We start from the raw sequence: 12,332 nt of genomic DNA on the forward strand, positions 1-12,332 counted from the left end.
GCAGTAATAAGACAGAAAGATGAGAGGGTGGGACGAAAGAGGGAGAGGCATGGAGGTCGGGTACGTCGTAATAGAGAGCGTAAGGTTGAGGTGTCGAGATCATGAGGTTTGTATCTGAGGTGGGGCATCGCCGTTGGGTCCGAGCATCGAAGGAATCGGCTTACGGCGTGCCTTCGAATTGGGGACGCGTGGGACGCCTTGAATGACGCGAGGCTCTTTCATGAGTGTGGGGTCGAGCTTTGCGGGGACTGTGGCAACGTTAGCATGATTAGGATGGAGAGCCGGGGGAAGCGTACTTCTGCTGACTACAGCACGGTAATCACCTGGGAAACGCGAGTTTGGCGGGGTTGCAGATGCAGTGCGCCAGAGGTGATCAGAGGTGTCAGACAGGAAGTCCACCTTCGACTTATAGAAGAATGATGACTTCCCGCGGTTTCGCTTCGCCAGGATGACCTCGTCGAAGAGTTTGATAGTAGGATCATGCGCTGGTTTGCTCTCGCGTTCGTGAATGAACTCGTTGAAGGCTTGAGTCTGTTGGAGGGTTGTGATGTACTGCACATTCTCCGGCGGCAAGCTCTTGACAAAGTCATCCATCTTGAATTGGTAAATCATACCAGACTTCTTGCGATCGCCAGTAGCCGGGATGAGATAGCGTCGGTACGTGTAGAACAGGCTAGCAAAGCACCGTACAAAGGACGCACGCACTTGATCTGGACGGAAGGCTGTAGGGCAAACGATGCAAATCGTATCCACACATCGACCATGGGCGTACGTACTGCAACCTACATGTTGTTAGCAAAGCGGATCGCGCTAGAAATACGTGAAACTTACCAGTACAACGGTATAGTCCATCATCAGACTTTTCTTCGCATACTGAGCACACGGCCTTGTCTTCGTTTGGTCTCCATTGCAGACAATGTCCTTCTTGCCACTGGGTTGTGGCAGTATTGCGAACCTGCTGCGTAGCCATGCCAGGCATGATTGTCGACGCTGCTAGTGTAGACTGAGCGTAGACTGATGGCGCATAGGAAGATCCTGCCCTAACCTCCTGACTAAGCGAAGATGTTGATGCGCTCTGCGCATGGCCGAGGAATGGCTGTGAAGGGCGCCGAAGCGGGGGTACACGCTCGAAACCGAACTAGGAGCGTTAGTAAACGCACTATTAGAATGACGGCACTGAGTAAACTTACCGATGAACTTCGGCGGCTTGAAGTCTCGAAATGGGCTGAGCGCTTCTCACGCAGGTTAGCTTGTAGTGCGTAGCCCGAATCACTGCGTGAGATGGGCGTGCTTGGCATGGGCGGGAATACCGTGGATACTGGCGAGATCTTGGGCGAAGGTGGCGAGTTGTGTGTTTTCATGGTGGCTGCCGTGGATGGCCTGTCATTTCCACGACTCGAAACGCCTGACTGCAGGAAAGCGTTATAGATTAGAGGCCTAGAGCTGGGCGGTCCAACGATAGTACCAAATGATGCCGAGTTGAGACCAACATAGTTTTGAACCGTAGAGGGATGTGCCCTGTGTGAAAACACGTTGGGATTTTCGGAGGCAAATGTATCGAATGGGAAAGCTTCTACTGCGTAAGCAGGGGGTCCAGTAGGTACACCGTATCGCACATGATGGGGTGCAGATTGCTGAAGTAGTGACATGAGCTTCCGTCGCTGTTGACGGGGTAGAGGTGGTGGAGGAGGGCCGTTGGACACTATGGAGTCAGCATCAAGGTCGATGAGTACATAGTCGTCATCGGGGTAGTCGGCGGGCTCATAGCGGCGCTCGATACCCACGATGTATGGACATGGTGCCTCGATCGTTTGGACCAGGCGTGCGGGCAAGACAGGGATGAAGACACCTGCCCATTGGAAGGGGTACAGGAGGTTGGTGATGGCCAGACTCGCAAGATGCAACATGGCCGCGTGGGAGGAAAGGAGAATGATCCTAGCTTCAGAGAGGACGTATTCGAATAGGGTGACGATGTTGGGAATAGACATGCATCGGAAGAGGGCGTATATGTCGATATTGCGGGATCCAGGCAGCTCGTTGACTGCCTCCTTGCGAGCATACATGCGAAGCTCTCGGATAGCCAGTTCAACCTGTGTAATGGATGTAATCGGACTAAGAGCTTCCGCACACAGATTGACAACATATCGCTCGAGCGGCTGCCACATGCCCACACGCGGTGAGCTGGCTGGAACGCGAAGAATCGCGCCAGTAGTCATGGGGACCACAACAGCCTTGAGCCATTCTTTCCAAAAGGGCGTCAAACTAGCATCTCGTCCCATGACACCGTAGGCGCGAGGTATCCAGAGACCAGTTTCTCCATCGGTTAGACCTTCGATCTTGGAAGCTGCACCATGTCTTACGGGCCGAAGCAGATCCGTCATAAGCTGGATCTTTTCCTCTACCGCCCCAATTTGGTCGTCTAGTTCGTCGCGCTCTTCGGAGTCCGGGGCGACCGATGGGAGCTTGGTCAGGAGCTGTGATAGTTTCGCACGCTCCAGTGCAAGACGCTCACCTAAGCTACTAGCCAATTCGCGCTCTTCTGGGTTCATGTGCAAGTTACGCCATTCTTCACACTGGCGCTCGAGCCCTTCGGCCGCGCCGGCGTTCAATGGCAGCCAGACAATGATGCAAATGCCGTAGAGCTTAGACCCATCGCCATTGGTCATGGCAAATCCATGCCACTGGCTCTTCGGTCGCTCGTCGGACGAGACAACACTGACATCATCCGGAAAAGCAAACATGGGCACATAGTCAGGAAAGGGATTCCGCCTCTTCAGTTCTTCCACCATGTTCCTTGGCGGATATCGATCAAGAAGGACGGGCTCGTAGCGACGAAGCAGAGGGTGCATATCAGGCTCCGGCGCAAAGGGCTGTGGGGCGGGGATGACCGAGTTGTAGCCGGACATGCGTCTGGACGTTCGGATAGAAGCTGGATGCCTGTCAGTGAATGGTCGTTCAAAAAGTAAGCAACCCATGCTAGACCGGGGGCACAGCCCATGCAAAACGCCGCGGGGCGTAAAAAGTTAAGTTGACTTACACTGTCTCGCTGTTGACGACTGTCGTTTCAGGCTACTCTGCATAGTCGAGATGCGGCGGCGAATGCTACCGACGCCAGATCTGACGTTGTTGCCATCGTCGGGGTTGGTCTGAGAGACGCGCTGGGGTCGTGGGCGAGGCGGGCGAGTGGGGGTGGATCGGGACTGTTGCGCAACACCAGCAGTAAACTGAATTTCCTCGAGGAAGGAATCGCGCTCTGAAGCAAACTTGCGCAGCGCAATGTCGAACTCTTGGTCACTCAGGCCGGAGCCGCCAAGCTGGAATCCCTTGATGGTGGCACTGCTCCGGTTGCTCGCAGTCGGCTTTGCCTCTGGGCCAATGATTGTGCCGACCGACTGGCGGTTCTCACTATATCGGTTCCGCGATCTCTGGCGTGTGCGGTCGCCCTGGGGCAGGCCGTCCTGTGAGGTTGGGCGAATGGAGTCGGTCTCGAGGGCGCGGTCTTCCTCAATGGTCTCGTCAACCGAGGGTTGTGCGAGCGACGAGGTGACAATACTTGTGCTCTGAGCACGGTCGTCGTAGACTTGCGAGGACTCAATGCCGGATATGAAGAAGTAATCGGCCAGCGGGGTCGACGACTGCTCGGTGGTGGAGGTGGGAGCGGGGGCCATGGTGGCAGATGGGCATAGGATATCCAAAAAGATGGCAGTTTAAGGAGCGTGGGTTGGAATCGCAGTCAGGGCGTGTATGGGCGTCAAGTCGCCTTGTAGCTCTAGGTCATTAGGGATTGGACGCCAGCTCCAACGGGTGTTCGTGACGGGTGGGCGCAGGGCTTATGCACGGCAAGCCAAAGTGTGTGCGACGGGGACACAGAAATGCGGCTGCACGGGCGCGCGCGTTGCAAAGATTTGAATTTGGTGAAGCAGGCCAGGGCAAACGAGTTGATCAAACAGCAGGTCGCGAACGGGTGGTGTGTCGGTGGGCAGGGAGAGTGCGCGTGGAGTGCTCGTGGTTTGCAGCTAATGGTTGCTTGCTGCGGGCAAAAGAGTGGATGGGGAGGAGGGTAGGCGGAGAAGGGTTCATCAGTCAGTGCACAGCGCGCTCGGTCACAAGCACTTTCAAAAGGACTGGCGTCCGGGTTGGAGCAAGGCAGTAAGGCAGCTAATCCACTTTGACTGTCGTCGCAGGGCTCACGCCCGCTTGCGCTCTTATCGCACTGGCACTGCCAGACAGCCGTCTAGCGCAAAACAGCTCCCGCGTTGGAATCCCCCCTCCCCCTCTCGGCCTGGACCGGACTGCTGCACCTCTGAATGCAGTCGACCTGTCATTCAGTCGACGCGAGTCTGTCAATGCAAGGCACTGCCGCTAGTCTCGAGCCCCGATTAGACTTTACCTGGCACTTTTGTTCTTTGCAGGCGCCTCGGGCAGAGAAGCCGCAGCCAGATACGACACAAGACAGAGGCAGTTGTTGCGTGCATGTTGTGTGTCCACTGTGCCGGCCTTGCCTTCCCAAGCCCAAGACCCTGTCGGCTCGGAAAGCACGACCAGCAACCAGCACGACCAGGGGGTTGCCCGGCATGGATTGGGAAGGCACGGCCTGACGCCTTTCCTCTTTGGGCCCCTGTGGGATTGCCAGAGCGCTGAAGCGGGATTGGCTTCTAGCTACGCATTGGCTGCTTGTCCTCGCCGGCTTGCGTACTCAGGGGTCATCAGATGGCCGCCCGCAACCAGCACGACTTTACTGCTGTTATTAGATACAAGCCACATAGGAAAGATGCATTGTGCTGTGTGTGTAATCTGCTTGTGTTTCACATAATATCTACACCACGCATACCTACGCATACGCCGTACCTCACCTTGCAACCACGGCAGGAAATAGGGGCAGTTATCCTGTGTACCGTGTACACTGCTATGCTATGCTGTCCGCACTGCACATCTCCAGCGCGCGAGACCAAAAAAAAAACACCAGGCCCCACCAACCCTGCAAATACCCGCACACCAATCTCGATCCCTACATACTTACGCCCCCTCCCCCTCGATCGCTATCAAATGTCCCCCTACCGAACACCATGCTTGTTGCCGCGCGCACAGAAATCGTGAACTGCTGTCTACCGTAGCCGCATCGTCAAGCCTTGCCATGCATATGCATAGCTGGTCCCGTCGCACTGTCGTGTACCCTGACCATCCTCTATAAACCATTGCCGTTTCAAACTGGTGGCCTGACGGTACAGAAACGACCAATGTCTTCCCATGCATCATCTGCTGCCGTCTCCGTCTTGACTTCTTGACCTCGTCTTGGGGGCTTGCGAATCCGCTCGGCCACTCGACGGATAGAGGGCATGGCCATGTCGATCCCGCTACGGGAAGCCGACAGCAAGGGAGAGAATTTCTTCAATCGTCATGGCGTGGCTAAGCGCGTCATTCCATCTGACAGCTATCCCCTCCCTAAGCCAAGTGCCAGCACATACGAGCAGCAATATCCCCTCTCTGCGCATCCTCCGCGTTTGCGTCAAAATCCACTTACCGTGGCCGACGCATCACACGGCAGTCGACCCCTTTACGCCTCTCCACCAACATGCGTAACCCTTTGACGATCCCGAGACCCTCTACCAGTTCGAAGCTTGTCTACACCCGTGATTTCTGCCTGCCACATCTGTGCTGTGCCTGAATCCGTGCCTAGTCCGGGGTACCTAGTCATCGTGCCGTCCTTTGCGACTCGAATTGGCTGTCTTGTATCGCTCTTTCTGCTTTTCTTTTCTTGACCTGTCAAATTGCTTGGTCTAAGACACAAGGCTACATTCGCTTCTCCAGAATAATTGATTCCGTGCTTCGACGTGCATTCAATGCGGTAGTGGCAGACGCTGTGTTTGCTTTTCTTCGCTTGCCGATCCGACCAGGGACCCCATCCCTATCCCCGTCATCTGTATCGAGAGTACCCACCTGCTGTACAACATCTCTTTGAAAGGCAGGTTGTGTTATAGATTGACAGGGCAATCTCCGGTAAAGTCCTATCGAGCCCTGTACATATAGCTCAAGTGCAAAACACTTGAGTCTGGCGTGCGCATAACCATCGTCCTGAGTTTGCTCTTCCGCCTTTGGTCATGGATACAAGGACATATCCAATCATGCTGTAAACCAGGCTCTTGGTCGTCTTGGACCTAGCCAACAAAGGCAAGCTCCTTCATGTAAGATCGACCTCTTGGAAACCCCAGGTACGAGCGTCAAAACTTCCGATCGGAAATATTAGAGCCGTAGTCATATTGAAGCGCGCCACGTAAACTTTATCGAAAAAGCGACAGCCTCAGCGCCGGGCTGTAAGCCATCCAGTGCTGAGGGAGCCCCTGTCCCCCAGCGCACTCCGCCACTGAATCGCAAGCTGTCCCAAGACTCTTTTGTTATCTTCCGTTACAGAATCCGGCATGTCGTCATCGTCGCCAGCCTGGTGCTCCAGCAGGAACGCTACCTGCACCACATCACGCGGGCTCAGTATCGGCGCATTGAGCCCAGCGGATTGCATGTCCCAATTCAGCGACCTGGATCTGAGAGGTGGTTTCGGGTTCACATTGACGGTCTGCTGGGTGTCAGTAAGGGTTTGATGCTGACGAGGGACATGGTTGTTGTGAGCGTATTAGAAATAGAAAGAGCGAGATAGTGCCGGGATCTACAGATGTCCCCGGACCGGGCTTGCGATCGAGCTACTGATTGAGCTCGAAACGCGCAAGCGCCTCTGGAGTCATGGAAAACCGAAAAGCCCTATGACTCGTTTACGATAGATGACAACTCAATGGAGGGCACGAATCATGGACTTTGCAGAGCACTGACGTACCTCTAAACACACTGCGGCTTCCCCCATATTTTCCAACTGCGCCTCTAGAAGGTATCTAGAAGATCCATTCCGGTGGCCCATTTCTCCCGCTTTCGTCCTAACACTGAGTAGCTGCTGCGCCACGAATTGGTAGAGTTTGCGAAAAGTCCTGACTCTGCCACTAGCCGCTTTTCCTTCTCCTAGAGCTGTCTCCATGTATGTGACCGTCACTGCCAAGACATGATTCCCATCTTCCTTGAGCTCGAACCTTAGGATGCGCTGTAGGGATTCGCCTGGGCCGGGGGAGACACCATCATCTTCTCCTGACAAGCCAGAAAGGTCTAGCGGTGAGCCTGTAGGGTTGGAAGGCGTCTGCATGTCGCCTTGAATCCGCACACCGCTTATTGCTTTTGCATTGTCCGATGGATCGAGTTCGTTATTCGCGCATAGCGTACAGGAGAATGTCTCGCCAACGTAGGCACTACCAAACGCCTCAGGGAGGTTCAGCGCTGGGCTGAGGATGAACTGATCGTTTGCATCATTTTGTGACGGGTACGCGAGCGAAGCTCTGGGCGATATGCCCAGGCTCTTGGAGTTTGGGAGAGGATATTGTGTCGCAAGAGAAGGGCGGGATAGCCTGGGGACACCATCAGTAATTGCGAACTTCAGGATCTGCGATACGCTGCACACTGAGGTCCGTGAATATGAGATCATGTTCAGACGCCTCACGATTTGTCGCGAAGACAGCTCTCTGTCCAGGTTGTGACAAGGGGCATACTCACCGCAGAACCTTTAGGCTCACTGAGTGCGCCGTCTTGAGGGAGTCGCCCATCGCGTGCCCTCGCTGTTGCGCCATGTTTGTGGCAATCGTGTTGCAAGCTCGCTCGACGTGTGACGAAAGTCAGCCAGCTGTGAGCTGAAGCTTGAGTGGGGCACAACTCCAGGGTCCAAGAGCCGGATGCGCGGATTTAGCGCGGCGATTAAATTTTATGCAGGTCGTCGGGAATTCCATGAAACATTGTGGCAACAATCTTAGTAGCCGATACTTATACTTACGAAGAATTCTATTGGTGTTCATTGCTTGCATAGAGTCGACGCATCTGTTTCAAATCATGCATATTCCACCTGATCATGCTGATATTCAGCTTCAGCGATGTCCGGATCTAGTCATAAAGAGCGATACACCAAAAGGTATGCTCTGCTCTTTCTAACATATCATGTTATGGTTGTTGAGACATTCTGACGGAATGGCAGGACGTGGTGTGTTTGCAACAAACAACATATTAGCGGGTACCATCATAGACATCTGTCCAGTCTTGGTTCTAGGAACAGAAGAGAACAAAGAGCATATAGAAAAGACCTCGTTATACCATTATACTTAGTACGTGCGCCTATCCTTCTTGGCTTTACATTAAGTTATGCAAACTTTTTGCATATCAACCGCGCGCTGAGATAAATGGCTTCAGGGTCTTCGTTGGCAAGAGCCTATCTCAGGGCAAGGTTGATACTCTGAGGACAACACAAAGGTCCAAGATCGATACAAACTCTGACTCTCCTCAGCAACTGGCCAATCAAGGATATGAACGGTAACAATCAAACTGCTCAAGCTGTCATCTTTGGGCTGGGTAGCATGTTCAATCACTCTACCCAAGAGCAGAATGTGGGTTGGATGCGAGACCTCGGGCGGCAGATTATTACGTACCGAGCTTTAAGAGACATTCGCAGAGGGGAAGAACTATGTAAACGAAAGTCCTGTATTCATGTCTGCGGGATACTAACACATCTAGGCATCTCATACGGAAGTCACCTAACCTTCAAAGACGCAGATCCTGTACCTCCCACGCCACCTGAAGAAGAGCTCGAACAACTCCGAATGATGGAGCCATATTAGAGTAGTAGCTGTTAAAAGTACAAAAAGCACTGCAGTCCAACGACTGAGTTTCAACGCTTGCAAATGGGCCATCAAATTAAGACACGACGTTGTAGGAGACGTGGCCTTCGTTGGGCAAGTGACACCCACACCATGCTCTACAACGCTGGATAAAAGTAAAGAAAAGTCTCAGGCGCTGAGAGGCTCGGCCTTTTCGTTCGATGGCGTGGCCTCCGCCGAGCTGTTGTCTGTCGCATCGTTCCTCAGATCGTATGCGAGCTCGAAACATTCTTCCAGAAGCTGTGTCACGCGGCCTTGACCATCGGGTATCTCGTCGCCCACCATAAACTTTCCGTCTACCCTCATGTTGTCGATCGAATTCAGCTGTTGTTAAATCAGTACACGATTTAGTATATCATTCGTGAAGCGCACGAACCTTCATGCTGTAGGGGTATAGCTCCCTTGGTGAAGAAACGCCCCCAAGCTTCTTCACTTCAAGCAGGCATTTCCGAAGCGTGGTCAGTTGGTTATAGATTGGTAGAAGCGCTTCAGAAACAGGCTCCGATGTTAATATGAGCTGGTATATCAACGCATAGCTCTTTCGCAGAAGGTAGAGCAACGTCTGTGTTGCATGTTAGACCGACATTCCTACCGAAGTTTAAAAAGTCTTACCCTTTGCTCGTATATTTCTGAAGGTCGACCGAGAGCATCCACAAAGTTGCCGTCCACTCGCGCTTCGTCCACGCGGTCAAGCTGACGCTGGAAGTCCCAGAGGTCGGTCTCACGGAGCGACCACGCCTGAGTAAGCGTAAGTTTCTCGAGCTTGTTTCGGATAGCGAGCAGTTTGTCATAAGTGTCTTTGAACGCGGGTGATATACGTCCTTGCCTATATATGTGTCAGACAGCAACGCATATCGGTAAGGATTGAACTGACTTCTGCTTGATCAAGGTGACCCAGAGCAGGTTTCGCCGCAACAGGGTCCCGACGAGGGTATTGGCTTCTGGCGCCGGCTCGGGATTCTCCTGGACAAGTTGCATCTTATTTACCATCTCAGCTAGTCTCTCCTCTGTGGTCCCTTCTGTTTCATACGCCCGGATGCCGTATTCTTTGAGTTCTTCGGCGAGCTTGTTTAGCTCTTCCGAATACTCTTCAACTTCATCGTGAGGGAACTAAAGATCTCGTCAGTATACATATTTTATTCATTGATGGTTTACTGACCTTTGATCTGGCGTTGCAGCCACAAAGTGATCTTAGTATCGACACTAGCTTTTCCCACTTCGGTGTCAGTTCGGGCGTAAGCTCAGATAACGTAAGCTTCAGCTCTGCTAAAATCTCCTCGCACACTTTGAGACGAGCATCGAGCAGGGTCACGAGGTGGGGACTGTACATCTCCCTACCCCTCTCGACATAACGCCGACAGTCTTGCACATTCTTGTCGAGAGCCTCGAGATCTTTCTGCGAATAGAATGTAGCTTCCTTGAGATGATCTAAAAGACGCTAGAAAAGTCAATATCCAGTATTCCATGGGCGAGTATGTTCAATTACCTTGATGGTAGAGACATATGAATACCTATAACGTCAGTACCGATACATGTGGCAGAGTACGCTTGGATACCTACACGGCTGGTGGTTCATGATTCTTTCCAACAGTCAGATAGGCGAGAGAAATGAGCTGAAAACAGTCATCGAGCATATAATCAACTAAACCAGCCCATCAGTAAATGCATCTTCCACATTGGGTAACTGGCAACGTGACATACCCTTGTTTTGCTCGAGACGCTTGGTTTCGCGGATCTCGTTCAGAACCATGACTTGCTCGATGACTTGGTCATATAGTTTTACTACATCTTGGCTCTTGACGTATGTCGACCGATCACGCTTCATTAGTTCAAGCTCGGTCCGTATGGACTGCAGCTTGTCGAGGATGGGCTGCTCTTTCGCATCCAGCGGGATCCGCGGCAAGGGTGAGTCCGTCATGGTGGCGGCAAACGTTGATTGGGGATGGTTAGGCCGATAATCACGGTGGGGGTGCGACTAAAGGGAACGTCGGGGAGGGTTGGAGTATGCAGTATGCGAACTCGTAAGTAGGCTGGTCGCAAGGTCGGGAAGCCAAGATGCAGCTGGATAGCGGGGAAGCTACGCGGACGTCACAGAGGGGCAAGGACACGGCCAAGTCCCGAAACAACTTAGCGCCTCGCTAAGCGAAAGGCATCAGTTAGCGCCTTCCACATCAATTCCGCTCGAAACTCACGACTTCCAACATCCGACCTCACGACAAATCTCACGACCACAACCGTCGCAATGTCTAACGCCGAGCTCGCCACCTCTTACGCCGCTCTCATCCTCGCTGATGACGGTGTCGACATCACTGTACGACTTCCGAGGTGTAATGGCAGTTGCAGTAATGTGCATAATGGCTAATTTGAACAGGCCGACAAGCTCCAGTCTCTCATCAAGGCCGCAAAGATCGAGGACGTCGAGCCCATCTGGACGTCCCTGTTCGCCAAGGTGCGCACAATCAAGAATTATGGGGGATAGAACACAAATCTGATATATAAACAGGCTCTCGAGGGCAAGGATGTCAAGGACCTACTACTGAACGTCGGTTCAGGCGGCGGTGCCGCTCCCGCTGCTGGTGCTGCTGCCGGCGCTGCCGCAGGCGGTGCTGACGCTGCTGAGCCCGCTGCTGAGGAGAAGAAGGAAGAAGGTGCGTCTGCCCACACACAAGTCTGCCCACAAACATGGCTAACCCACAAACAGAGAAGGAGGAGTCAGACGACGACATGGGCTTCGGTCTCTTCGACTAAGCGCATCACTTCCCTTCCTTTCTTCGAGATTTGCCTTTTACGGGGTTGCACAACGGATTATCAGCGGGCATATTCCCATTGCTGGGGTGGAAATAGTCACGATCTTTCAGTGACTCGGCTTGCATACGGGCCCTCCCCGGAAGAACAAAGATGGCGTCATGAGATATGTTAGGTCGGCGGGTCAATGAAACTTCGAAAAGCGCAATATCGGGAGTCCGTCTGTGATACCTTATAACCGGTGATAGAGCACGTCGTTTCAGATGATCACCAATTGGCCAATATCTTCCTGTTGTATAGTGGATGCAGTGCATGCGAATCTTCTCTCAGACGTCAAGGATTGTGCTACTAATATCTAGGTCAGCCAGTATCTTGGTCAAGGGTCTGTGGTTTTTTTCTGTTCCTTTCATGAGGGGTAATTCAATCCAATTTTCGTAATCTCCACTTCCCAGCCTGAACTAAGTCGGTTCATAAACACCAGCCTTCAAAACGCCTAATCACTGTTCTACATACGCATCGACAAACCTTTTTGTTACAATCTTATCGTTTCTCGCGTCGTTCATGTCTTCCCACTGTTTTACTTTGCCGACAAAAACCTCATTCTCGTCGACAATATCGCTTGTGATGTTCCATATTAATATCATGTACCACGAGTCATTCAAAGCGCAGTCTTGAGAGCAACGTCTTCTAGCTGATCCTATGGCGTACATGTGTAGGCTTCTGTTTTGAGTGACTTGCGGGGTTATCGGTGCATAGTCTGGAACTGACGTGAAAATACATTTCTAAGTGCTACTGGTTATTGTAGAGATCACTATTAAATACTGAAGTCAAGATATGACGAGTTTTGTAGTCCTG

At 52.6% G+C, this 12,332-nt stretch overlaps 5 protein-coding genes across 5 annotated transcripts; 2 read left to right on the top strand and 3 right to left on the bottom strand.

Annotated features, from left to right (window-relative positions):
• Positions 1-99: 99 nt before the first annotated feature.
• Positions 100-3,668, bottom strand: PtrM4_090750 (dDENN domain containing protein; the record flags this gene model as incomplete). Its single annotated transcript, XM_001934473.2, has 5 exons — positions 100-248; positions 297-782; positions 832-1,138; positions 1,191-2,929; positions 3,038-3,668. 5 exons carry the CDS (start codon positions 3,666-3,668, stop codon positions 100-102), a joined length of 3,312 nt encoding a protein of 1,103 aa, XP_001934508.1.
• Positions 3,669-6,298: 2,630 nt separating this feature from the next.
• Positions 6,299-7,658, bottom strand: PtrM4_090760 (DUF974 domain containing protein; the record flags this gene model as incomplete). The annotated part of the gene is made up of 3 exons (XM_066106934.1): positions 6,299-6,568; positions 6,824-7,439; positions 7,585-7,658. The coding sequence occupies 3 exons, from the start codon at positions 7,656-7,658 to the stop codon at positions 6,299-6,301; spliced, it is 960 nt and encodes a 319-aa protein (XP_065962602.1).
• A 256-nt stretch (positions 7,659-7,914) lies between these two features.
• On the top strand, positions 7,915-8,693 carry PtrM4_090770 (protein containing SET domain protein; the record flags this gene model as incomplete). The annotated part of the gene is made up of 4 exons (XM_066106935.1): positions 7,915-7,993; positions 8,057-8,183; positions 8,363-8,541; positions 8,590-8,693. The coding sequence occupies 4 exons, from the start codon at positions 7,915-7,917 to the stop codon at positions 8,691-8,693; spliced, it is 489 nt and encodes a 162-aa protein (XP_065962603.1).
• Positions 8,694-8,861: 168 nt separating this feature from the next.
• On the bottom strand, positions 8,862-10,650 carry PtrM4_090780 (archaeal coiled-coil protein; the record flags this gene model as incomplete). The annotated part of the gene is made up of 8 exons (XM_066106936.1): positions 8,862-9,056; positions 9,109-9,294; positions 9,345-9,558; positions 9,607-9,842; positions 9,892-10,170; positions 10,219-10,243; positions 10,293-10,374; positions 10,434-10,650. The coding sequence occupies 8 exons, from the start codon at positions 10,648-10,650 to the stop codon at positions 8,862-8,864; spliced, it is 1,434 nt and encodes a 477-aa protein (XP_065962604.1).
• A 324-nt stretch (positions 10,651-10,974) lies between these two features.
• Positions 10,975-11,480, top strand: PtrM4_090790 (ribosomal protein P1; the record flags this gene model as incomplete). Its single annotated transcript, XM_001934470.2, has 4 exons — positions 10,975-11,043; positions 11,104-11,181; positions 11,236-11,380; positions 11,434-11,480. The coding sequence occupies 4 exons, from the start codon at positions 10,975-10,977 to the stop codon at positions 11,478-11,480; spliced, it is 339 nt and encodes a 112-aa protein (XP_001934505.1).
• Positions 11,481-12,332: the final 852 nt, after the last annotated feature.

The sequence above is a fragment of the Pyrenophora tritici-repentis genome, chromosome 4 (genome assembly GCF_003171515.1).
Source record: "Pyrenophora tritici-repentis strain M4 chromosome 4, whole genome shotgun sequence".
Taxonomy (NCBI): Eukaryota; Fungi; Ascomycota; class Dothideomycetes; order Pleosporales; family Pleosporaceae; genus Pyrenophora; species Pyrenophora tritici-repentis.